This window comes from Festucalex cinctus, chromosome 1 (genome assembly GCF_051991245.1).
Source record: "Festucalex cinctus isolate MCC-2025b chromosome 1, RoL_Fcin_1.0, whole genome shotgun sequence".
Classification (NCBI taxonomy): domain Eukaryota; kingdom Metazoa; phylum Chordata; class Actinopteri; order Syngnathiformes; family Syngnathidae; genus Festucalex; species Festucalex cinctus.
The window spans coordinates 19,207,277-19,235,079 of NC_135411.1; the positions used below are offsets into that span (position 1 = coordinate 19,207,277).

The 27,803-nt window shown below is 40.0% G+C and overlaps 1 protein-coding gene and 1 long non-coding RNA gene across 2 annotated transcripts; one reads left to right on the forward strand and one right to left on the reverse strand.

Moving 5' to 3' along the window:
• Positions 1-1,256: 1,256 nt before the first annotated feature.
• LOC144018524 (uncharacterized) lies at positions 1,257-6,199 on the reverse strand. Its single transcript, XR_013283458.1, has 4 exons — positions 5,990-6,199; positions 3,285-3,406; positions 3,102-3,166; positions 1,257-1,558 (listed from the first exon to the last, which is right to left on the reverse strand). It is a non-coding gene; the product is annotated as an uncharacterized LOC144018524 (long non-coding RNA).
• LOC144018519 (glutamine synthetase) lies at positions 6,192-16,103 on the forward strand. The gene is made up of 7 exons (XM_077520735.1): positions 6,192-6,358; positions 6,984-7,174; positions 11,736-11,897; positions 12,302-12,448; positions 12,536-12,663; positions 13,221-13,420; positions 15,081-16,103. The coding sequence occupies exons 2-7, from the start codon at positions 7,009-7,011 to the stop codon at positions 15,391-15,393; spliced, it is 1,116 nt and encodes a 371-aa protein (XP_077376861.1). The 5' UTR covers positions 6,192-6,358; positions 6,984-7,008; the 3' UTR covers positions 15,394-16,103.
• The last annotated feature ends 11,700 nt before the right edge of the window (positions 16,104-27,803 follow it).

The following is a 27,803-nucleotide window of genomic DNA, read 5'->3' on the forward strand; positions in this document are numbered from 1 at the left end:
GTTATGTTTTAAAAATTGGTTTAAATGTTAGAAATTGCTGTGTGTAAGTAGGACCACTACAGGATGTTGCTCTACAGCTATGCTAACAATTTCAGGCAGCATTGTTGCTCTCATTAATACGCCCGCATAGGAGGAGGGGCCCCAAAAAACATTCAGAGAGATTCTCCCAACCAATTTAATATATAAATTATGTGATTTACAGATAATCCTATACCTGAACTATAACCCATGCTGGGCAATCTGATACAAGTTGACCTAGCAGGGACTTGAGTTTGCATGTGAGCTGTAGCAGCACATGTCTTTAATTACTAGAGAACATTCAGACTGGCGAAGCACAGCAGGTCATGCCCTCCAGCCCAACATGACAATGAAAAAAGACAAGTAGGCTGTAATTTTATCTTCAACTTGGGACATAACCTCAGCGTAGTTGAAGGAAAATTCCCCATGTGGGACTAATAAAGAACATGGAACGTAAATTTATCGTAGGTTTATGGGTGTTCGGCCCACACTCAGAATGTTAAGCACACAATTCCGGCTTGTAATTACTATTACATTAATTAACAATGTTTAGCAGTTACTGGGGATCCAGGGACTTAATACGTGCTAGTGCAAGAGGTGCATGTGCGTTGAATACTGACTGGTCAGCTTAGATTTCTTCTTCAGAAGATAATAATAGGAATTAATATACAGTATGTACAAATGTTTTATTTTCATATTACTTTTACAAACAAAAACGAAAAATACAAATACAGTTTCTGTGTTTTATTATTCATTCCACTGTAGTTATACAGGGTGGGTCCCCAATATGCTCAAAAACTCACCACAAAGAAAGTCTGTGCATCCTGGTATTTGTATTGACAGACAGACAGGAGAGAGAGAGAGAGAGAGAGAGAGAGAGAGAGAGAGAGAGAGAGAGAGAGAGAGAGAGAGAGAGAGAGAGAGAGAGAGAGAGAGAGAGAGAAAGAAAGAAAGAAAGAAAGAAAGAAAAAAAGAAAGAAAGCCACCGCTGAGACTAATCTGTGCTTTTCCCACCAATTAGATTGATTATTGTAATGACCTGCTTCCTGGTCTTCCCAAAAAAACAATATTTCAATTTTAATATTACAGAATTCTGCAGCACGTCCTCACAAAGAAGGAAAGGTTAGAGCATATTACACCAATTTGAAATGAATACAAGACTTTTGAAAAACTAACCAGCTATTATTCTGTGAAATGGTTAATTTCAACTCTCACGTGACCAAGACAATGGCGTTCACCATGGTATGTTCTTATTTTGATACTTAATCGATTTAAAAGAAAATTCAGGCAATAAGATGCCAGTGATATTTGCACTTTTATTCTTTATACACAATGCCTAATCCAATACTGGAAAATGAGTTACAAGTCTTGTATCACTTTAAAATCAATGCATTGGCTCCCTGTGCACTTCAGGATCATTTTTTAGTTTCTCTTACATTTTTTTAAAGTGTCTTAATGGCCTTCTTATCTTTCAGAGTTGCTTTTAGCAGGTTTCCCATAATTGCGCTCAGGTCCTCCGGCCCTGGCCTTTTACTCATTCCTAAAGTCAGGACACACAGTCATGGTGAGGCATCATTACAGTTTTACAACCCACAACTGTGAAAGTCTGTTGGAGAAAATTAGCTGGATTTCACTGCGCCGATCACAGATAGTCTTAAAAGATTCGTACAAGAAGTAGCTTGGGACTGGCATTGAACAACAAGGGTAAGATATTTTTGTCTAATTATGTGTACGAAAAAGAACTTTACGTTGTTTGCTACAACTCGTGCATACATCGCTTTTCGACACTTAAAGCAACACATTGCGTCCCTTCACAATACTGACTTTGTAAGAAGGGACATTGTGGGAGGTTCCAAAAAATGTTTGCACTTCTGTTTCTGTTTCACTCATGCTTTTATTGTATTTTAGGCTAAAAACGGTGGTCCTCGTCATTCTACAGTTCACAAATATCTCCATAATTTTGCTATTGTTGAGAGCTAAAAGATGTCAGCTGCACCACTCCACAAATTAGCCCAAATCATCCCAATTTGAATTGATGTTAAATTACTGTATCATGTAGGCAGTCATGCGTGAAAGTTTGATGATTACTAGGATTCACCATAGAAAAGGGTGTGTGATGAGAGCCCATTCAACCCTGCTTGCACTTTTAATTTGACCTTATATTGGCGTTTTCCCACTAGACAATCTCTGATGTGCTATTATTTAGTGCTATTATGTGCTATTATTGTGGGAATGCTGAAGCATTCCCACATATGTTATTGTGATTTTTATTCTCCACACTTTTTTGCCGCGTAACAACTCCCACATAGTACTTCCAATTTACATTTTTCAAATTTCAACTAGCTTCAAAAATACACACCTCCCGGGGTATATATCGTGTGATACCACATTACTTACAGTATTTGCACAATTTAACGTTTAATATCAACTTTTCCCCATTCATTTTCAATGGGACAGACATTCAACTTTTTCTAAGTATCACTTTCCACACCCACTTCCATACATATAACTTATCATCATTAGCAGGTGTCTGATAGTGCTCGGTGGCACAGTTGGTAAAGCACATTGTCCGGTAACCAGGAGGTTATAATTTCATAATTTATCTCTCAATTTACTTCATAAGCATTCCATCCAACCATCCATTTTCTTAACCGCTTCTTCCTCACGAGGGTCGTGGGGAGTGCTGGAGCCTATCCCAGCTGGCTTCGGGCATTAGGCGGGGTACATTCTGAACTGGTTGCCAGCCAATCGCAGCATAAGCATTCCAAATGCATTCAAATCTTAGTATTCAGCCATTAGCATTCAGCTTTCAGCATTCCCACACAATTTCTTCAGAAATTGCACTTAGTCTAGTTTTTATTATGTTTTTGTTTTATCAAGAGTCAATTCAAATTTTAAACATTTTCTTGTATTGGGAAAATGTATGATTATATTGATTTTGGAAAAGCCTTTTTGTCAATTTTTTATGTCATTTGAAGCTAAAAATCTGAATTAAAAAAAAAAATCACTAACACAAAAATTAAGCCAGTGTATGAATCACTTGGGGATAAACTGACTGTTCATGTCATGTCAAATGAACCTACCTTTGCCTGAGCATCCTTTTCATTGTGTCCAACAGGAGGCGCTGTGCACCAGCAGAGAGCATTTTCTGCAGTACAACAAAAAGGCAGACACATTTTTATGTATTGGTAAAATAAAAAATGGAAAGATGAATTTGACATTTATGTTCATACATGGATAAGACTGAACATCAACACTGAGCCAACCTATGCGAGCATGTGAAAGAGATGTTCAGCAGCCAGCTGGTGCAGCTTTAAAGACTTTCATAAGGACTCCAACCGGAGGATCAACACAAACAAGGAGATTGCCTCCTGGGACAAAAAATCTGCTATGGGAACAAAAAGAAAAACAGGATGAACACACTCGCTTGCTAAACATTCAATTGATGCGACTCTTCACCAACCCAATTACATATTCAAAATTCACACGTCATATTCTGCTTCCCAAGTGTGGATATGCACATAATGTCATCTAAGGATTCTAGGGCAGATTTTGAGCTAAGAGACTCCGAAATCCACACGGGAAGGTAACTCCAATTTCCTCCATGATGACTAAACGGCCATTTTAATTATACATTACGTATACCGAACTCTCATCGGCCTTTTTGATGAGTACACCTATATAATGTCACTTGTTGGTGTTTCAAATATTTAACCTCTGCAATGTAATGTGAAATAGAATCATCTCTGTGTTTTATACACCTAGTGGATTGTTATACAGACCTTGTGCAGCTAAGAGCGGTTTCAAACTCATCATTGTGGGCCTCATCACAGTTAGAGCAGCTCTCACCGGGGCAATTCTAACAGTGAAACCACATGAACCTATAGACCCTTCCAGTGTGACGTCACATGGAGGGCAGGGCGTCAATTTGTTTGTTAGCAGCTAGCAAGCTACGATAGTTTTAAAACTTAGATATACAGCAAAACAAGTATATCCGGACACAAACGATTTAATGAATGACAATTTACACCATGAAAGTAATGATCGACGTACTGTTTCAAGCAAAAACAGCATACCTTAAGCTTCCACTTCCACTTTGCCTTCCAACAAACTCCCTTTTTGTAGCTTGCGGCTCCAAACGGCTGGTTTCAATGAGTCGCAGTAATGTAGTGTCCTACTCAGGACGTTTTTTGTGACACTTGACATATTTCCCACCTTTTAACAAAAACGCTCACCTCTCTGTACATTAATTTGTTATGGGATGTTTGCACCCCGGGAGGAGCAGCGGAAGCTAAGCAGTGACGTCAGCTGGAAGTGTCTATAGCAACATGAACCAAAAGCCGAATCGCTGTTCCTTTTGTTTGTTGTTTGTGTTTTTTGTCCAGCAAAATTGCTTTACAATATGTTCTATGTGCCCCCACTAGTCTAAACTCTGCATCTGATTAATATTGCTTTTGTGAAATATGAATTATGCAGTAAAATCCACCCGTTTTGATCCATCTTAGGGGGCGGCCATTTTGCCACTTGCTGTCGACTGAAAAATTACATCAGAGTTGCTCAGGGCTCAGGTAACGTCCAATCAAAGCTCACCTGTTTTCTGAGTTTGGTCATGTGACATTCGCAAGCTGAAACCTGACTGGTCGTTACTCAGGCCAGTCGAGCATGATCAACTGGGATGCTACTTTCCATCAACGGCAAGTGACAAAATGGACGCCTCCTGAGATGGATAAAAATGGGTGGATTTTGCTAGTTGGGCCTCATTGAACATAATGTAAATAAAATATTTGACTTCCCTTTTAAGTTCAAGTTTTAGTTCACATATAGAAAACATATCTCATATTTTATGGCATTTAAAAATTGTACTTAAAATCTTTTTTTTGTTTTTTTTTGTTTAGGAAAGTGCAATATCAGTAGTTTGTCTAGTAGAGTAAATGAAAGATGCAAACAAGCACAACCAAACATTTTGATCATCATTTTGAAAAACACTGAAAATGGCATTGGTTATTGCATTGAACTTATCGCAACGACCCAGAAGACACTTTAAGATTCAAATGCTCCTCTATGTTACAGTTGTATCACGCTAGTTCACTAGTGTGTACTGAACGTATGTGCACATTCCGCCAAGCGTGTCGCCAACCATAACATCCACCAGCCAGAAGTTGAGCTGCATTGTGTTTGTTTGCAGGCTCGAGGCACGTGGCGAGAGCACAAGGCCATTGGACTTCATGTCCCATATCTAATATGATCCATGTGGGAACCTCAAAAATTGCTTCATGATATTTCATAACCGCCCCCTTGAGCTGAAGATGAAAAGTGTGCTACCTGCCAAGAATTTCCGGGCCCCCAAAGAATGATGTGGAGACCCAGATGCGGCTCACAATTTCATTCGTGTGCCCCCCAAACGGCTGCGAATGACAAAACTATTTTTCAACTATTACTCTTAAACGGGAGATTCTGAAAAAAAAAAAATACTTGCAATATATCAACATTTTTACAAGTGAATACAATTTTCAATTGTGATGTTTTAGCAAGAAACATGACGTTGACATGCACAACATGACACAAGACAACTTCATGGGCCACATAAAAATATGTGGTGGGCCAAATCTGGGCACCGGTCCTCAGTTTAGGGTGTTACTGCAACTCTGATGAACTGTGATTCTTGTATATATTTAAGCAATATGTCTTTAACGATGTGGGCAAAGGAAACACATTTCCCGTGGTGGTGGGCTCTCGTAATTTCCGCATGATCTGCTCACGTGTGGATCATGATGGAATTACATAAACTCTCCCATTCAAACCAGTAATGACGCAGTAAGCCGTTTGCACCACATGGTGGCGTCGAGGACAAACTAACAGTCCAGTTGAACGGATGTTAGGCTCTCTCGCGCTCTCTCTTATTATTATTATTTTTAATTCCGACTGAATCCGTGACTTCGAATGTGGCACAAAGACAACGCTCAGCCTTTACCTAGCTTTGAGTCCACATCGTGTATTTGTGTGCAAGAGGGTGGGCTCTGCGTGTGAGAAATGACCTCGCGTGGTGAAGTCCAAGCACACAGTTGCTAACACGCGGAGAATCTGCGAAAAGGTGGGCGGTACTTATAAAATCGCCTTCTGACCAATGAGCTGTCAGTGTGAGCCGTCAGTCACAGTGAGCTGACGCGTTACGGCTGTTCTGACCAATGAAACGTCCTAAAGTCTGTCGCTTCCTTATAAAAATGGCCGGAACCAGAGCTTCGGTACCGGAGAATGAGAGAAACACTAACGGCCCATCGCAAGACGAAACATTGGACCTGCAAGTCCTTTAGTTTTTATTTAAATTTTATCGTTTCTCCAGGTAAGCTATCTTTAACTACCAGATCGATTTGTGGCCGTTATTTCTGCTGGACTGTATTTTTTATTTTTTTATTTTCCCAAGCCAGGCTTTTTCGACACTTGAATGAAATGTGTATTCGTATCTTTTAGCCTTTGTAATGTTTGTGAGCGTCTTTTGTCGTGTGAATGTGGAAGCCGTTAACGATGATGTAATATTTCTTCACTCAACCAACGTGTCACCATGGCTACAATGCACTCGTGCCAACACGATGTGTACAGTGCTGTACTCTTGACTTTTCATTGTATTGCTTCGCTTTCCTCGTGTCACCATTTCGACGCCGGCCTCGATTTTAAAGACTTATGACTACCGCAAAGACGTTTATTTCCCCCATATTACTGGATTTACCGTCGCATCTCGTCGATTAAGTTCCAAGAATGAACACAAACCCGACGGGTTTTCATCATTTCCACGGTAGTTTTGCGCTGTTTGTCTTGTTTTTCTGGAAAAGTGAACAATGGTGGCCCTTTTTGGGGGTGTTTTTTATGTTTTGGGGGCCCCCTAGCGTCTGTTAGGCACACTGCGGTCTCATACCTGCTGTTTCTCTCCCTCTCTCTTTTTCCTCCTCGTCCTGTTTTCTTACATCCAGGTGTGTTATAGTAGGAGAAAAAAAGATGGCCACGTCGTCCAGCGCCAGCTTGAGCAAAGTCGTCAAGCAGCAGTACATGGAGCTGCCTCAGGGGGATAAAGTCCAGGCCATGTACATCTGGGTCGATGGGACCGGAGAGGGGCTGCGGTGTAAAACCAGGACTTTGGATTTTGAGCCCAAAAGTGTTGAAGGTAAGAAGCTTTTTCATTTGGCCTTTTCACCCCATACTGATTTTTAACGTGTTAATTGTGGGTAATTGGTAGAAATTTACTGGTAAATTTACATAAGAGGTTTAGCTGTGTTTTGGAGATGCTATATTCAAATTGGAAGGATGAATGGGCGGGGATTTTGTTAAAGCATAAATGCAAAAATTTTAATATGTCATAAGCGGGCATCAATGCAAAACTGTACAATTAAAAAGCATGATATTAAAAAATATTTGTTAGAACTTTATAAACGATGACAATGTTAAGTTATTTCCATTGAAGAACAAAAACATCCTGGATTGGCTTGGCAACCAGTTCAGAGTGTACCTACTGCCCGACGCTAGCTGGGATAGGCTCCAGCACCTCCCCGCGACCCTCGTGAGGAAAAGCAGTTAAGAAAATGGATGGCTGGAACAAAAACATGAATGAGTTAAATATTACAAACCCCCAACTATTAAAAAAAAATTAACAAAAGTGACCCCCTCCATCATCCAAAATTATTGACAATATCCCAATCAAATTAAATGAAAAGAGCTCCCTCACTCCAAAAAGTATCATTCAACACTTGTAAATAATAATAAAGACTGTTCTATTCCCTTTTAAGCTTTTCAAGACAAGCCTACACATTTTTAGTAAACCACATCAGGCAGTAGGCGCTTCATATTCAATAGTAAATCTGATTGTAAGGCCAGGATGATGCTATAATACATTTTCTCCAACCATTTTTCAGTTTCCCTGCCTGTTAGGAGCCAATCTTCTATTTAGTAAATTCCTGAGTTGATTACCATTACTACTGTTAACAGTTGTGCTTGAAAATTTGCATACACTTGGGGTTTGTAAATTTATGAGCACAGCTGTAAATGTACAAAAGCTAAACATTGCTTAATGACACAGAAATATGTCAACTTTCAAGTGCAACTGTAACTCCCATGGAAAGTTACTGAGAATTTTGGTGCTCTAATTTTCACTCCTTTTAAAATGCGAGACCTCCGCACATGATGAGGAAACAATGGCCATTTGTTTCTTGCTGCTCTTATGGTGTGTTTGATGTACTCAGGCTCACCAACGCAGCACAATATGTATAACAATTGCTGTGTTTGAAAACATTTACTCATTCCCCAATCATTATGCAGTTATGTATCACCATATAGTTCATTCGTCACTCAACTTGGACCCACCCTTAATTAGATCAATGGCTGTCACATTACAATACAATGTGCCGGATCAAAGTCAGCGGGTGGACCTTCTATAATGAATAAATTGTAACATTATATCACTGAGTGTATTCTTGATGGATAATGCAAAAAAAACTGTTTGTTTCTTTCTGTGTTGTGATGTGTTGCTTTTTGTATCTGTGTAATATATTACACTATTGCTTTTCTAGTTACCATTAGTTATTGGTTCACTACTCTTCAAGATGCACTATAGTGGAACCAATTCTCTTTAAACATTGGAACAGCACTGAAAAGTCAAACACGTTGTATACAGTCTCATCCAAAAGTATTAGAACAATGAGGTCTATTTGTTTGTTTTTGTTATTTGGGTGACGAGTTCAGAATTCTAGCTTTTATTTCATGGCATTTGCCTCGATTGCTTAAATAATTGTTTTTGGCTTTGTGTTTCACATGTGAAAACTGCATTTGCTGTTAGGTTCAAAATGGTGTGCTTTTCCTTGCTCTCTGGTCTTCATGTTCATTAGAGATGGGCCGATATTTGACATATTGGTACATATCGGTATCGGTCTGTTTTATTAATCTGACGGCCGATATGAGCGATCCATTTAAAACTCCGTCTTTTCGCTTCGAATGCAGCCCAGAGCTTCTCTGTCTGTTATGGAGTCCAACTCCAGCAACGTAACGCCCATAGCAGCATCTGATTGGTTAGCTGTGCAAGAGCCAGAACCAATCAGTAGTGTATGCCTGTATCACAGTAGCCGGTCACACACGCACCCACGGACACAACGCGAGACACATGCTTCGAAGGTAAGTTAAAAGAGAAGAGACTCCGCTGAACTTTTCACCATGATAAGCTAAACACATTGAATTATGTTGTGTATTAAATGCACTATATGAATGGAGCTGCATTGTCTTGCATTGAATCCCCGCTAGCTAACAGCGGTGTGTTCAGCTTAGCATGTAGGCTAACACCCAGTAGCTAATTCGCTACTTGAACTACTCGGGGAGGGAATCACACACATTTTCACTTAATCAAGTAAATAATGTAACAAATTAAGTGTCTCAAACACCGTTTAACTACACGAACGTGTTCTCTTCCGTATGTTTGGCATTAGTAGAGAAGTGCACTAAAGTATAGTGTGCTTATTTGCTCGTTTTGTCTCTCTTTTCACGTCATGTCTGCTGTCAGTTGGGACATTATGCTCTCAATGGATGCCACTAATATGTAACATCTACGGCCGTAGTCGGCTGCAATTAATGTTCAGTGATGTAATTTCGTTACGTGCATCATACTTTGAATAATGAGCTCATGTTTGGTGTGTTGTATAACTTTCTCGTGTGTTAGTAACTATTCATGTGGACAGCTAAGACAGTGCTTGTTAATGTGAATTAGCAATGTTGCAGCCCAGTTATTATTTAGACAAGTACATCTGTGCCATTAAGTGATACAGTACAGTAGTGAGAGAATAGTGTGCCCATATACACACACGTGTCTATAAGTGTAAAACACATTAAACAGCAGAAACTGGCAGCGGTCCACCGCAACAATGTCTGTTTAACCAAGTTATTCTTACTATTATTATAACCAAGTTATTTTACTCTACCTTTTTCTGCGTTGATTGGGGCATCCTAAGTGGCAGTAAACTACATGATGAAGTGTCTTTTGACAGTTCTCTTGTAGAGAGGAGTAGCATGATATTGCTGTTCTCGATTTAAGATCCTCAGCTTATCAAAACTGTCTATATGGTAACAATAACAATAATCATAATAAGGTCTACAAGAACTGTATGGTGTTCAGGGATGAATAGTTTTTCTCATGGAATTTTTTTTATTTTTTCTTGCTGTAGTAATAAGTAATGCCACAGCTGATGCACATTTTGAATGACAGGGTTCCTCCTATTACTTCAAAATATAAAAATATAACATTTATAGAATAAAACTACAAGTATCCCAAATGCTATAAAAGGTAATGTCACATTGGCCCCCACATTTAACTCCCCCCGCCACCAACGTCTTATTGCAGATCGAAGGATGTAAAATGAAAAGTGTAGTGTGAGAATCCATTGTAAAGAACTGTTAGGGTTTGCATTATTAAAAAATTTGGTGCCAACATTTTAACTTTTACTGCAAATGAATATCGGCTTCAAATATCGGTTATCTGCCTCCTTGACTACCGATAATCGGAATCGGTATCGGCCCTGAAAAAAGCATATCGGTCTATCTCTAATGTTCATGAGTAAAATGGGACAATTGATCAGAGCCATCGCAAAATATTGGGCAGGAATGAATGTATCACTTCGAGAGAGGAAATACAGGCCATTGCACAAGACAACTCCAGAAAAACGGGGGGGGGGGGGGGTGAATGGGTTTAGGCTGGCCAAGTAATTCACCAGACCATAACCCAATAGTGTGGATTTTACATCCTGAAGAGAAGACTGAAATGAGAAACCCCAAGAAACAAAAGAGAACTGAAAGAGGCTGCAGTAAAGGCCTGGAAAAGCATTTCAGATGAAGAATGAAACAATCCAAAGTCGATGGGTTGCATGTTTGATGTGGTTATTCCAAATGAGTTATGCCACCAAATATTAAATGTTATTCATCCATCCATTTTCTTGACCGCTTATTCCTCACAAGGGTCGTGGGGGGTGCTGGCGCCTATCTCAGCTGGCTTTGGGCAGTAGGCGGGGTACACCCTGGACTGGTTACCAGACAATCACAGGGTACACAGAGACGAACAACCATCCTCACTCACAAGCACACCTAGGGACAATTCGGAGCGCCCAATTAACCTGCCATGCATGTCTTTGGAATGTGGGAGGAGACCGGAGAAGACCCACACAGGCACGGGGAGAACATGCAAAGTCCACCCATGAAGGCCGGAGCCTGGACTCTAACCCGAGTAATACATATTAATCTTTCTGAAACTTGTATGTCTTCAGTATACAACAAAAACAAAGGAATTGACTTTGCTGTTCCAATACTTTTGGAGGGAGATGTACTGTCAGGCATCCAGACTGCGGAAAAAAAAAATGCAGAGAAGCAAAAATAGCAACAGAAGAACCTACGTTACTGGTTAGCTTATCTGGAAACCACATTGCAGAGGATTCCTGTATATTGTGGTGGATGACTTGAAACTTAATATATGCAACCAGTTGCTTGTCCGGGAACGGCACAAAATTCCTGATTTGCAGATCATTGTTTGTCTCTGAAATACTGAACGGGTGACTTTTTCACACACACACTATTTCCAAGCAGATGAGGACAACTTTCTTCTTGGTTATCTACTCTGTAATTATATCCAATAATAGATCAGAAGTGAGTGATATAAAATTTGACCCAGTTGTCTACATGACATTTGCTCCTTTTTTTAGACCTTCCCGAATGGAACTTCGACGGGTCCAGCACTTACCAGGCCGAAGGCTCCAACAGTGACATGTATCTCATCCCTGCCGCCATGTTCCGTGACCCCTTCCGCAAAGACCCAAACAAGCTGGTGCTCTGTGAGGTGTTCAAGTACAACCGCATGCCTGCAGGTGAACACCATTAAAGAAGTAACTGCTAATAGTGTTAGTTGTATCTCCACGTCACCTGACTGACCTGAGCGTGAACTCTTATTGGCTTTAAACAGATGGTCGGCCAGATGTCACGGCTCTGTCAGCATGTGTACACTACAACTGGGTCTTTGTGTTGCGTTACACGCTGGGGTGGTGTATTCTCATTATCAGGCACATGGTTGGACAAATGGAATAAGTGCGCACCATTTGATACAAATTTGGGCTTATGAAGCACACAAAGTGTCCTCTCAGCTGTTTGACTGAAATGAATCTCACATGAGGTGGAAGTATTGGGTCAATTATAGAGTTTTATTTTTTTTTGGGGGGGGGGAGTCCTATTTCGGTAAGAGGCACTATAGGGGTTTTCTTGAATACCTGTGCAGAAACCAACCTGCGACTGACGTGTAATAAGGTGATGAAGATGGTAGCAGATCAAGTTCCCTGGTTTGGCATGGAGCAGGAGTACACGATCCTGGGAACAGACGGGCACCCCTTTGGCTGGCCATCCAATGGATTCCCAGGACCACAAGGTGAGCATGCAGCTCCACCCTCAACACAAACGCCGTAATGTCAATGTTGTTGTTTGAAAGTGAATCCAACGTGCGCTCTGTTGTCAGGTCCATACTACTGTGGCGTGGGAGCAGACAAAGCCTATGGAAGAGATATTGTAGAGGCCCATTACAGGGCTTGCCTCTATGCTGGGGTTCACATCTGTGGCACAAATGCAGAAGTGATGCCTGCCCAGGTAAGAATACAGAAGACCACCATGCTTATTATGAGTCTCATGGTTGAAATGTGTTTTTTAAAATATACTGTACATAGTAGGGCTGGGTTAAAAAAAAAAAAAAAATCCCAACTGATATTGAATCTATTTTCATTATCAAGCCTGATATCGATTATCTATTTTTCCCATCAATTCATAAGCATAATGGAAATTAAAAAAAAATATTTGTGGAGTTTTTTTCAGTCCTTGATACATAAGAAGAAATGATGTTCCATAATTTTGGTAATCAATATCGTATTGAAGTGAACCAAATTAAACTGGGGAAAATCCTAAATCGAATCAAACTGAAGTTGTGAATCGAATGAGGATTGATACCTAGCCCTTGAAATAAATTTGAATATTCCCCCACCATGTTTCATAAATCTCTCTAATGCAAGTTTTAATTTGAGTTGAATTTCTGAAACAAACTGATTTTCAAATGTATTAACCTGCATATAGAAATTTCAAGCCCCCCCCGAGACGTTTAACACGTTGAGAGGAAGACGTTTTAATGTTGACCTGTGTATTTACGTGTCTAGTGGGAGTTCCAAGTTGGCCCATGCGAAGGCATTGACATGGGTGACCACCTGTGGGTGGCGCGCTTCATCCTGCACCGCGTATGCGAAGACTTCGGTGTGATCGCTTCATTTGACCCCAAGCCTATCCCCGGCAACTGGAACGGCGCCGGCTGCCACACAAACTTCAGCACAAAGGAGATGAGAGAGGATGGCGGACTGAAGTGAGTTTTGGAGAGATCTCTGGTCCCGAAAACTCGGAAAAATAGATGATTAAAGTACGACCTGTACAATATTCCTTTCATATCAGGGGACAGAGCTGAAGTACATCAGTGCTATTAAGTGGCTGTTATGTCTAAGTCACAAATTGGCCATAAAAACAGACTAATTTTAACAGCACATAACTCCACTTTATACGTTTTTCCCACTGCACAATCTAAATAGGTGTTCCACATGGCTCAGTTCTAGGACTTGGGTCTCTTATCTTTTGATTATTGGGAATAAAGTTGAAGATCAGCTTTAACTGTCGATAAACAGTCCTTTGACATAGGCTGACTAAACAATATTTATTTATTTTTATTTTTTGCCTGACTTGGTAATAATGTAATTTAAGAACTGAGTACAGTTTCTGCTATATGCTCATAATTAGATGTTTCTAGGCCGGAAATATAAAACGGACACATAGAAAAACTTTTAAGTATGGTGGTAACAAGTATCCTTGTTTTCAAGTATCATTTTGAACATGATTAGTAGGGCCCAACCAATTAATCGGCCACCGATTATAATTGGATTATTGGCCTTCAAACATCGGCCAAAACAATTGGGCCAAATGGCTGATTATTTGGTTTTCCTCCCCTTAAAATGTTATCAAAGAAAACCGTAGTTTCCGATGCCGTGAAAGTACCATGAATGTACCATTTTGCTTGCATAGCGTTTGCAACTAGCAAGTGTGTAATGTATGTTATTCTGTTGTCCCTAAGCTGTTTAATGACACAGCAGTTGGAGTTAACTGTAAAACTAAATACAAAGCGTTAAGAATTACAGCCACTGTATATTTAAATACAAAACAAAACATGCTTAGGTTTTAAAACATCGCTAACCTACCGCTAACTGGAAGTTAGCCTTGACTTGGAGTTTTTTTTTTTGGTTTTTTTTTTAATTCCCCTTCAAATAATAAATATTTACACACAAATCTTGTGGGAACACATACCCACAGATGAGATAAGACTATGCAAAGGCACAAATTCTTCCCAATGTGTGGAAAATTATTTATTTTAGTAGAATTCAATCGCAAATCTCTTCTGTACTCAGTGTGTACGCCGTGGATGCATGGCACCACACTGCCCCCAGAGGCCAAAACGCACAGGAACAGTTCTTACTGTTTTATTCAGTTGCTATTATTTTAGTTTATTCTAGTCTTATTTCACTTATTTTTATGTTGTCATTGTCCTTTAAATTTATATTATAAAGTTGATATTTTGAGGATTCAAAGACTTTGTTCTCAAAATTCAAGGATGCATACATCCAAGGATATTTATTTATTTTTGTCAACGAACATTTCCACATGACATGGCACAAAATACAATCCCTGAGGTCCCAGGTAAGCCCAGGAAGTTCCAAGATTTGTGAAAATGACACGATAAAAGAAAAGGTCAATGCTTTTCATTTGTAAAAATGGGTTTTAATATTGACACACAAATCTCTACACAATAACCTTGTATACTTCATGAATTTTTTGGATATGGACTTGTCATTCAAAGCAGAGAATCTTAATGGCGAAAGTTTGTTAGGCAGGCTGAACATCCGAAACTCAGAGTAGGCTAGTTTCAACAGTTGATGCGTTCCCGAACGCATCCTCAAAGATGTGTCAAATCTCCTTTTCAGAGCCATCGAGGACTCCATCGAGAAGCTGGGGAGGAGGCACCGCTATCACATCCGTGCCTACGACCCCAAAGGGGGGCTGGACAACGCCCGCCGCCTCACCGGCCACCACGAGACGTCCAACATCAACGAGTTCTCGGCGGGCGTGGCCAACCGCGGCGCCAGCATCCGCATCCCGCGCAACGTGGGCCAGGAGAAAAAAGGTTACTTCGAGGACCGCCGCCCGTCGGCCAACTGTGACCCGTACGGCGTCACTGAGGCGCTCATTCGCACCTGTTTGCTGAGCGAGGAGGGCGACGAGCCCGCGGATCACTGAATCCTAAACCGTGGATTGACTCCCACTGCCAAGCCCCTTCCCACTTCCTAAATTCATCTTTTCTTTTAACTTAGTCTTGTATTTCCTTTCCCCTCCCCTCCCATTGAGAAGATTAACCTGCATTTAAATGTCTTCAAGTTGGCTGGTCAACTTAAAATGGTTAATTGCCATCTTTTGGTAGTCCCCCTCTGGTCATGGCAGGGTACCCTTCCCCTTGTCGTTAGAAGGGATTGGCTTTTGTAACAGTTTTTCTAGCCATGTCAGTGCCATTCCCCACCATCCCGTCTCCCATCCCATAAATGAACTAAAGCACATGGACACTGAAGCGTAGAGCTGCTAAGGCCGGACAGCATGTACGGCTTAATAAATCTTTAGTTTGTGTCCTGCTAATTTACTTTGTTGCTGACCTTCTTTTCCAACTACCCATGGTACTAACTCTTTGATTTTTATGATGTGTATTTTTAAATGGCAACGTTTTGTCTTCACATTTCTGACACACTGGGTCACCCGTGTTGGTACACTTTGTAGATGTTTGTGCCCAGATGATGTATGACCTTCAAATGTGGTGGATCTGTCTATAACGCCATTTGTAGATTTTCCTCAAGGAGTTTTATCCTTTCGTTAATGCGCCCGATTTTAGTAAATGTGTCAAGTTTACTGAACCTGGGTTATTTTTCTCTTGATACATTTAAAACTTATTTTTATCACAACCTTGTCTTGTCTTGTTTTTAAGCTTATGTGGAAGTAGCCAAAATAAGAGCGTCAGCCTTCTGGAGAACATGATTAGCCAGTTAGTGTCTAGACTAGCCGTCTGGCAGCATTTACCAGTGTGTCTTTGTTTTTGGCGCACGCTCCCTTTTGCGTCACACATTCATGCAAGACCGCTGACTCAAACATCAACAGGGGCTCAGCGTTCCCGTTTTTAAACACGTGACGTCTAAATCTTGTGTTGGTCATCGTGGAAGTGTTAAGTCCATCAAAGTGACCAGTCTCGATTTGGTAAAACACCAGATGTTGAACAAAGGGACTTTAAATGGTCACTACAGTTGGTGTTTTTAAGATGAGTCTCTGTTCCAACACAGTGGTCAATATTAGCCATTTCTAACATTATGCATGAATTTGAATTATAGTTTACAAAATTGCACATCTTTTTGTTACAATGTTTATTGGTCATTAGTGCTGTACTGCACAGCAATACCATTACAATACTTATTTTTTTTTTTTTCTTCCCTTTTCCAGACCGATACCCATATGAGTACTCATCACTTGAATGATCAACTGTACCGATACCAAGTACTGATACCACTAATACGTTTGATGTATTAACCCCCCCCCAAAAAAAAAAAATATCAATATAGCATTTTCCCTTAAAATTACATGAAATTAACAGCAAATTTATATTCTAAATTCTAGTTCCAGAACCTAAAACTGTTAAAAGTGCTGCCTGTCATGATTACTGATACCTTAAAATAACTTAATGGCACCGATATCTGGCATTGGTACTCTTCCAACCCTAGTTTTTATTATACATGAATGCACCAACTACAACCAGCAAGCCAAAACAAAATACAGAATGCCTTTACAGAAAGGATAATGCTCAGTTTTGATTGACAGTCTATTATTGTGGTTTGTAGTGGTGTAGATTTGAATGAAAGAAAAAAAAAAAATCAAAATTGGGTGTGGGTGGGGGACTTTTTAATTTTTGCCAGGGGTGATGAAAAGTCATCTCAACAACGCACAAAACATCATGGGCCAAAAACGTTCCTTCCTCTATGCTCTATCCTTTTAGTGGGGGAGGGGCTCGCAAAGTTTGCCGTGAGACCTTTCCCCTACATCCCAACTGGGCAGCTAGCAGCTCCCTCATTGGTCTGGAGAAAATCAGCCAATAACATAGGGGACTGCTTTTAGTATTCTTTCAGAACACACCGGCTGGCCAGGAACTTACATGTGCTTCGCGTTGTTTTGTTCTTTACCCTCCCCTTTCAGTTTCCCGTCAGTAAAACTTGTTGGGATGTTTGTTTGCCACACTAAAAGGTGGAATTCTGGGAAGTGCTGTTTAAGGAAAATTTTGAACAGAACGCAAAGATCAGAGTTTCGTCAGACAATATTTTTAAGAGTACAGAAAAGAAAATGGCTCTCGTGATTGCTAGAAACTTCTCAATATTACATCAGTGGAATACTTTTTCCACATAGGGATTTCTGCAAATAGATATATTAATAAATAAACAAATGAATAAAATAAATAAATAAATCCAGAACCGGATAGGCCTATTTTGAATCCAAACTACTAATGACATCCCCTTCATAATAATCCAGCTGGAGTTGCTCTCGAGAGCTCTCCCGATCGCATGTTGTTTGTTTAGGAACGATTACCCCACCCCTCTTTCTTTATTCCTGTTTCGCATTGCCGTGGCCTTTCTACGTCGCTACACAGAATTGCGTTGCAACGTAAACAACAATGGCGGCGTACGTACAAATAAGGTTTTTACAAATAGACCCTTCCAGCCGACGTCACCGCGTAGGTCCGGCTGCGCCTCCCGGAGGGTAAACATCCCATAACAAATGAACGTAGAGAGCTTGATTTTCGGCGAGCGTTCTTGTTAAAATGTGGGAAATATGTCACAAAAAACGTCCGGAGTAGGACACTACATTAAAGCAACTCATTGAAACCAGTCGTTTGTAGCCGCTAACTACAAAAAAAAAAAAAGAAGTTTGTTTGAGGCAAAGTGGAAGTGGAAGCCTAAGGTATGTTGTTTTTGGTTGAAACAGTATGTCAGTCACTACTTTCATGGTGTAAATTGTCATTCATTAAATCGTTTGTGTCCGGATAAACTCGTATTGCTGTATATCGAAGTCTTCAAGCTATCTTAGCTAGCTAGCTAACTAGCTGCTAACAAACAGATCGCACGTTACAACACATTACTCAGCAGAAATCAAGCCTGAGTTAAAGTGTTAATTGTGATAATTGTGTTAAATCGTTAACTTTTTGTTCAAAATTACTTGAATATAAAAAAAAATATGAATGATTGTTTCACTAAAGATAATGTGGCACATTCATCATATCTGCCTTGAATTTACAATCAGAGGTTAATGTTATGACCAGCTGTATATGAAAAAGAGAAAAACTGCCAGATACAAAATGATCTGAGCATATCCTCATACTTTTTGTGGGTGCAAAGCAGTTGCGTCGTAGTTTCGCTCGCAGTCGAGCGAGCCATCGTGCTTGGCTTTCACTCCTCACTGTCTTCCGTTTGGTTTAGAATCGCTGCCGGCAGCCAAAAGAGTGATCTCATCTCTCTTGCAGCCATTAGAGCATCCGTCGGCCGCGCACAAGTTCACCAGGGCATTGGTAGCTGATTTATCAACTGTTTGACCTATTTTCTAGCTCACACTGATTGTTTTCTAATACACTCGCATTGACGCCCTGACCCCCACCGCTAGGTGCACACTTCAACGTGACGTCACACTGGAAGGGTCTATATGCTGCATTCGAGGATGGTCCGAAGTTGGGTATATGCGAGTTGTTTTTCCCAGTTCCGACCTGAACGCGTTCGAGGCGAAAGTAAACAACCAAGATGCCGGATAGTGGTAAATACTTAAATTTTGGTTTCTTAAAACTCATTTTGACCTCCAGCAAACTTACCTTCTCACAATTTTGCTTCATTTATTGTTTTTTATATTATTTCATAAGCATCTCATACAGTTCACCGTATGATTTCATGCAGGGATATGGTGACATACTGTCACTATGTATGTATGTATGTATGTATGTTGTGTTATGTGAAGTTATGTCGACTATTTATGAATGAAGAAAGCTATCTAGTTTTATACTCGAGAAAATTGTTTTACCATTCACGGTCCGTGTTTCCAAAGGGCTCGCCATTGTCGAGTGACGTCACTTGTCGGTGAAGTAGGGTCCTCTTTTTTTTTTTTTTTTTTTTTCCTCTTCTTCGCAAGTGGAATTTCTGAGTTCAAATGTTCAAGTTCCCGTGCACACTTCCTGGTTTGAACTCGTAAAAGTCCGACTTCCGACCATCCTCGAATGCAGCATTAGTATGAACTCTTTTGCACAAATCCACTTCTTCCAAAACTCAATACCACTCCTTCATTTCCTGTCTTTCATGCGTGGACGAACTGATTAATCCAAGTGTGCCTGACCTCAATAACCACGACGACAATGTCCAGACACACCTGGATTAATCAGTTGGTCTACTCATGAAAGACAAGAAACAAAGGAGTGGTGTTAAGTTCAGGGAGTAGTCGAGCTGTGCAAAGAGCCCATTAAACTGGAAATGATTTTTGAAAAATGAATCTCTAGATAGGTTAGTAGCAACCAAATAAATCATATATCATAATTAGAGATAGACCGATATGGTTTTTTCTGGACCGATACGATACCGATTATTAGTAGTCAAGAACGCCGATAACTGATATTTGGAGCCGATATTCATTTCCACTATAAAAAAAAAAGGGCAAATATTAGCATCAAAATCTGGAAAAAATACAAACTCCAGCTCTGAATTTTTTTTTTATTTTAAAGCATATGTTTATTGAGCAAGTTTTAGGGTTAGTAAAATATTGGGGGTTTATATATTTATTTATTTTACTTAGTTAATAGTCTTTTTAGTCTTTTTTCCGTTTTTGTTTTTGTTTTCTTTTCTTTTTTCTTTTTTTTTTTATGGATCTATTATTGGTCATATGATTCTTCGAAATGGCCGATGCCGATATTTGTCAAAATGCTGAATATCGGTGCCGATAATCGGCCCAGCCGATAATCGGTCTATCCCTAATCATAATTTGATATGTCTGAATATTGTGTTTTGTTTTTTGACCTGCTCAATGTGTTAAGCGCCTTTATATAACTTGTTGTTGAACTGATTTTCATTCTACTCTTCCAGCAAAATGCGGACACAATTCAGGACTGCGGAGGGTCCCTGAACTTGTTGACTGCTCACATGACTTCACTATAGAGATTATAGGTTGCACGAGAGCCAGTGTAAAGTTAGACTGCCTCTTGCACATGTGAAACCACTTCAGCAGTAAGACGGAAAAAGTGTGATGCCCACAAATATCATATGCACGTAAACCCACAGACCCTGTGGACGCATAGTGACAGCAGCACACTATATGGCTGCATTTCGCTACACAGGAACCAAACGTGATGTGTGCTCACGATATGGGCCGTAAGCCATATCTCATATTTATAGTGGCATATTTTAAGAGTCCCCAGCGATAAATCATAAGGTTTGAAGGTAAGGAAGAAAACAGGCTGTGGTGATGGTTCACATTAGTCATAGCTTGAATTCACTGTACGTGATGTCCTCTGAGCTAACAGGAAAAGAAAACACTTGGCATCGTATCTGCACCAGTAATTACATTTTACACTTAATGATATATTTTCTTTTACGCATATGTGAGTCTGTTGAGAACTGCACATACAGATGCCACACATCTGGCAGAACACCACAGCCTTATGAACTCCCTTTTGTTGTGTGTTAAATTGATGCATTTTAAAAATTTTATATATATATATATATATATATATATATATATATATATATATATATATATATATATATATATATATATATATATATATATATATATGTTATTTTTTGCAAATATTATGCACTATTATATTATTTCTGTCACACCCACTTGCTTTTACACTCCAACACTCCAATTCAACACAGTACAATAATGCATTCATGAGTGCTGGTAACTTTTTTTTTTTTTTTTTCTTTTTTTTGCATAATAGTGTAATTGCACATCCATTACAGTAGGTGGCAGTAGCATTCTCATGTTTGTTTGTTTTTTTTTCAGGCGAATTGATCCACTTGAAATCTTTTTTTGTCACAGATGAAGATATTCTTTTTTTGTAAGTTGATCTTTATTGCTTTGTTTTGTTAAATTTTGTTTTATTTAAAGAGGAAGTCAACCTTAAACATTTCTTGACGATAATATGTGATATTTATGTGATAAGTAATATTACATTTGTGTAATATGAGTTATGAAGCAAAATCCAGCCATTTATCCATCTCAGGGGCCGGCCATTTTGCCACTTGCTGTCGACTGAAGATGACATCACAGTTGCTCCGGCAATGACCAATCACAGCTCACCTATTTTCTAAAGCTGAGCTGTGATTGGTTGAGACCTGAGCAACTGTGATGTCATTTTCACTTGACAGCAAGTAGTAAAATGTCCGCTATACCATATTTAGACTAGTGGAGCTTCATAAACATATCATTGACATATTATTGTTAAGAATTTTTGGGGAGTAGTTGACTTCCACTTTAATGATCATGAGGATACAATGTTATGCATTGGTGTATTTGCAACAATTTTAAAGACAAATGAATGGAATTGTACTATTTATATTCGTGGCAGAGAGTTGGGTGGGCTTTAAATGTTTCCTTCTTCCTAGAGGGGGGCGTAACAGAAAATAATTGAGAAGCACTGCTACATGGCTTGGATGCCGTATGGACATAGTCGCTACTTGAGTGCTGCTCAATCTCAACCCTCGTCTTCCATTTGTATGCCAAATCGCCACCACGGTCAGCCTGGGAAAGCTCGAAGAGACGGGGAAACGCTGCACAAAGGATGGAGAGGGATGCTGCTCTGTTGCTATGACGACCACCAGAATGTACAGGCTGGATCCTGGTGGTGCGAGGGAGGGAAGGGAGGGGGTGCGACCATGTTATGTAAGGAGAAGAAAAAAAAAAAAACATGAAATGGGGTCTCACAAATGGAACTGCACAACAGCCCCTCTGGTCAAACGTGGCTTTAAGATGCTAGTCAGCTAGCATGAACACACACCGGTGCAGCTTTGTTTACATCATGTCATGTGTGCAGTTCATTAAATGTCACACACGCACTCTCTATCAACTTATTTAGCATTTCACATGTAGGGAAGAGATGCAATAATGAGTCCATGACACTGTTGAGTGTGTTGTTGTGTAACACATCCTACTGGTTCCAACCAGTCTTGCTCTCTATTTAGTGATGTGCATTGAGAACTCTCGCCCTTAAAGGCGTGAAGAGGATATTTTCTGAACCAGCGTGATAAGAGAAGCACGCTCAGAAGCCAGAGATGGACGGAAACGTTTGTGGCAGACCCTCGTCTGACAAAACATTCGAATAGTCTGCATAATTGAACAAAACAAGTGTTGTGGGCAAGGAAGTCGATGAACAAAATGTTATTATTGTGGTTATAGTTTGAAGTGGTGTACAAGTGCACATACATTTTTATTTCATTTTGTTAGTTTTAATTATGTTTCCAGTGGTTTCATTTATTCATTTACTTATGCAATGCTTTGTTTTAAGTTGCTTTTCAAAAATAACATAAAAAAAAAAAATGCATTGTGGCGTTTGTCACTTTTTTACTCGTGACTGCCAGCTTTGGCCTAAAGTGTAACTGCAGTATGGGTGCATGTGCGAGTGCTCGAATCAACTCTTCATTTTTTGTTTTTTGTTTCCCCAGTTTTGGGGGCTGTGCTTGAAGCCGGCCTCTCCCACCACCCCCCAGTTTCTATCCCAATTATGTCGTCCGCTAACACTGTCTGGAGGGATGAGCTTTTCTTAAGGTGGTTGTGGTGATGTGTGCCAACCCATAAATGGCGGTTAGAAATAAAAGCTTGCATAAAAAGGCAAGTGAATGCTTCTTTGAACACAAGAACATTACAGTGGTGGTTGTTGGCTGGCTAACGTTGACATTAGCTAGCTTTGTGGGCTAGCGAGTTGATTACTACTGAGCCGATTTGTAAACAAAACACAAGTAGCAGTCTTGCTACAACACACTGCTGCGTTTGGAAATGAATGGCCTCTACGAACATTCACACTCTCATTGCCCGGACTTCAGAGTGTATTGGAACATGCCCAATATTACAGCCAAAGTTAGCTTGCGCAGCATTGTCAAAAACACATTAACAAAAAAAACAAACAAACAATGGACACGTCAGGTATTAGTCACGCTCCCCCAAGGCATTACTTGGAAGTTGGAAGGTTCTTATGCAATGGAAACGTTATTCAGTAAATGAGTTGATCTTTAGAAATGAGCATGGGACATACAGTATTTCTAGTCTACAGCGTCCTATGTTGGTGCTTCAGCTGCAGAGTAGTTCATCAATGAACCTGAACGCTAACACTGTGCTAACTAGTACAAAGTGAGTAACACTGAATGAATATGGGTTAGGCATATTAGTCATATTCTATATAATATTCACTGACGTCACGGAAAGATGTAATCTTGGGACCCAACGCTATCTGTTGGGTCAGCTTTCACAGCGCCATAGTTGAGCTTGCATTGTCTTTCCACCGAACGTTACTTTCCGTCATTGCTAATGTCACCCTCGTCCTCCTCTAACGTGACTGCAATGAAGACGTATGCGGAAGGTTTAGATAAACAGTCATTAGAGTGGCACAAGTTGAAACTTTGTCTGATTAATGAACTCAATCCCTACGATTGAGGAAGGGGGAAGGAGGACTTCTATTGGAGACCTGCCGAATATTACGTATCCCGATATCGTAAGTTATTTAGTGAACAGTGTGAACAGTGCTTTCACGTTACAAGACAAGGCTGTGCGGATGGGTGAAAGAGTTCCAACATCTTCGGTGATCGAATTCTCATCATTGCTAAGCTAAGTCCGACATCATTATATAACGAAACAATAACTAGTATTGTTGAAATATGACTATGTGCAATCTAAGATGTGCATGGCTTCATCAAAACGTGACTTGTGTATGTCAGTAATTGATTTAAATCTAGTGAATGCAATAACACTACCACAAAAGTGTACAGCCGCCATGTTTTTAGCACGTAGCCTATTGTTTACCAATAGTTTCGAAATATTTTACCAAATTATACTACTACTACTACTTTACCAATACATTCAAACAACTTTAATACTATTAATAAGCGTGAATAAGCTATTAATGTCGTTGGTAAAGACTTTGCTATACGGTCGAAGTGTTATGGTTTGGGTTTTATTTTGTCATCTGTGTTTGGTTTGGTTCGGTTTTGGTTTGTGTCACTGAATCTTTGTCATTCGTCTCGAGTTAGTCTTCTAGTATGTTTTGTTTGTTACTTTGTTTGCATCTGAGTTTTGGTCTTTTGTTACTGACAATTTACTCCTTGTCCCTTGCTTGCTTCTTAGTTTTTGTCTTTGAAAATAAAACCCCTTTTTGTTCCTTACATCCGTAAGCCTGCCTTACCTCCCTGCTTCCTGCAATTGGGTCCTCAACAAACCCCGTCTAAACCTAACACGAAGGGTGTTATACATTGAAATGACAATAGCTAGCCAAAATGCTAGAGTGTATATTTGCCGTGACCGGCGGCCACTCTCCTGTTAGCGCTATTTTGGTCAGTCACCGGACCGAGTCAAACATGCTTACTGCCACTTCACATCTTTCTGTCTTTTCAAGAAGTTTTCATTTCAAGGGGACACAGATTTTTGATTTTTTACTTGTAGTTCTCTCGCAACTCAGCTTCCGGTCACGGTAAAATACAGACTGTGTACAACAACATTGTTGACTCATCGCTTATTTTTCATATACTTTGACTGCAATTTCAACATTTGGGCTGCTGGGCAAAGAAAATAAAGACCTCGAGGAGGAGAAATGTCTAAATTGAAACTTTTGACCACGGACCCGGGCGGTTATCATTCCGAACGCCATCTTTGTTTGCCCTATTTTTGCACCCGTGAATGTTACACATGTTTACCATTGTGAAGCAATTCGTGAAAATTCGGAATGAATGAAAAAAAAAAAAAAAGAATGAATCAAGTATCTTGTAGTAAGCAACAAGAGCGCCCCGCTTGCTTGCATTGTCTCGCTCGACTCGCTGGCCGCAACCTCAAAATTGCTTGACCCAATACATGGCCATGGCGTCGATAGGGGGGGTCGGTGACATAATGTCAATACTATCTATATGTATACACTAGGGTGACCAGATTTTCAAAATGAAAAAGCGGGACGCTGTAATGTCACCAAATTTCATCGCTGGTCAATATTCGTCAATGTGACGAGGGAGTTGGTGAAGCAAATAATTGCCGAGATGCCCATCAATTCGCTAATGCTAAATGCTATCTAGGTTGACTCTGTCATAGTGTGACAAAGCGATGAAGTTGGCGAAATACACTGGTACCAAAGGCTCAAAATGGGACGTCTGATCACCCTCGTATACGTACATACATACGCTTGAAAAAAGATTCCGCCCCCCCCACTTTTTTTCTTTGATCTATACGGTTTTCGTCTCGTCCAAATACTTATGCAGCTGTGCTTAACTGAGATTAAACTGCTTACTCTATCTGTCAGCTTCTGCTCACACATGCATGTTGTACATTCAGAGGGCCCTAAAGCACATATAATCACATTAATTGTTAATATGCAGACCACAGAGTATAACACGCTGCTTCACTCTTCACATACACACACACACAGAACCGCTTACTAACAAAAAAGAATCTCCATTGGCCGAGCACTCCGATGTGATTGGCCAGTTGCTGAGTCCCGTGCGTACCTGTGCCACCATTGGTCACGGCGTCACGTATGACACAGTGACACACTTTTCCAGTGCTGAGCTGCAACGGACACGTACACCCCTACAAACACACACAGTCTAGCTTTGTTTGTTTCCTGCAGTTGGCTGAGAGTCAGCACGTTTGCTGAGTGAACGGCTTAAATTTATGAGGATGTGAGTCAGCTGAATTGGGTTTGCAAGTTGCTCAGTGGGAACTATTCATGACCCCGGGTACTCCTGCAAGCCTCTGGATAATAGTTTTCAAACTGGATTCTGGTTCGAATTTCCTGCCCTCTGTCTGTGGATGTGCTTTTATGTGGGCATTGTGTACATGAGAAGGGAGTGTGCAGTTTCATTGTTCGGCCACACTTGGCAGTAGCGATTTGAAATAAAATTTTCTACATTGGGCAGCTTTAAAAAAAAATAAAAAATAAAAAAATAAAAAAAGCCCTTGTTTGCTTTTAGCACTTGATTTGTAGTAAAAGCACAAAAAGCAAAAATAAAATGTACCGTAATTTCTGGACTATAGAGCACACCTGATTATAAGCTGCACCCAGTACATTTCTAAAGGAAAAGCATTTTGTACATACATAAGCCGCACCTGACTATAAGCCAGCCGCATGTGCCTACATTGAAACATGAGATATTTACAAAGAAAGACGGTACACAGAAAGAGTTTTCAAAGGTTTAATAATATACCTTAGCCTTTCTTTCCAAACAGTGCCTGTGACGCGGCAGTAACACAGCAGCAATACGGTAGTAACAGGGCTGGTTAAAAATAACATAAAAGTAAAAGTCTCTGAGACTTCTTATATTTTCCATGATGAGGGTCTGTTCATGCTCATTTTATTCATGCACGAAGCGCCAAGTTACATTAAACTTGCGTCTTCCTCGACACATATATTCCATCTGTCTCACTCACACTTTCTGCTCGAGCGCCCCTCTAAAATTAGCCGCATCATTGTATAAGCCGCAAGGTTGAAAGTGTGTGAAAAAAAAAGTTGCAACTTATAGTCTGGAAATTACGGTATTTTTACTTTTGTCTTGAACTCAATGAAATGTGTGGAAATACAGTATTTCGGTCCTGTTAAATTATTGAAGTTAGGGTTGGGTGAGTAAGTACTGTTTTAGGTATTAGTATTGGGCCGATACCAGACCTTAATACAAGTTATCGGTACTTACGATGGCCACGATACCAGTATTAGCCACCCGTATCCGTACTTATTAGTATAGGTAACTACACCTGTCCAACATCCCTAATTGGAGTATATTACCTTTTTTCTTTTATGTGAACTATAATTATTTATGTACTATATTTATGCTGTATTTGTGGATGGTCGGAAGTCCCACCTGAAAGCGTTCGAGGCGAAAGTAAACAACCAAAATTAGGATCGTGATAAATTGTTTTTTTTTATTTGGTCCTCAAAACTCATTTTGACCTCCAGCAAATTTGTCTTCTCAAAATTTAGTTTCATTTATTGTTTTTATCTTATTTCATAAGCATTTCATACAGTTCGGTGGTTCACCAAATAATTTACAGGGAAAACGGGAAAATGCAGGGAGATTACGGCATACGTTGTGTTATGTGGAGTTATGTCGAATATTTATGAATGAAGAAAGCTGTCTAGTGTTATACTTGAGTAAATTATGTTTTACCATTCACAGTCCGCCGGTGAAGTCGGGGTCCTTTTTTTTCCCCAGACTTCCCAAGTGGAATTTCCGAATTCAAGGGAGCGTTCCCATACACATTTCCTGGTTTGAACTTGGAAAAGTCCGACTTGTGACCATCCTCGAATGCAGCATTATATCTTACTTCATTTATTACGATTGATGTTATTCTTCACTGATGGGCTGAAAGAAAAATCACATTTCATCCGACTGCATATGATGTAT

Bases quoted from the DNA above. Each gene is read 5' to 3' on its own strand.
- LOC144018519 (XM_077520735.1), top strand. From the start codon at position 7,009: ATGGCCACGTCGTCCAGCGCCAGCTTGAGCAAAGTCGTCAAGCAGCAG. The intron at 12,664-13,220 runs GTAAGAATACAG...TTACGTGTCTAG, and splicing joins CAGAAGTGATGCCTGCCCAG to TGGGAGTTCCAAGTTGGCCC. The intron at 13,421-15,080 runs GTGAGTTTTGGA...TCTCCTTTTCAG, and splicing joins AGAGAGGATGGCGGACTGAA to AGCCATCGAGGACTCCATCG.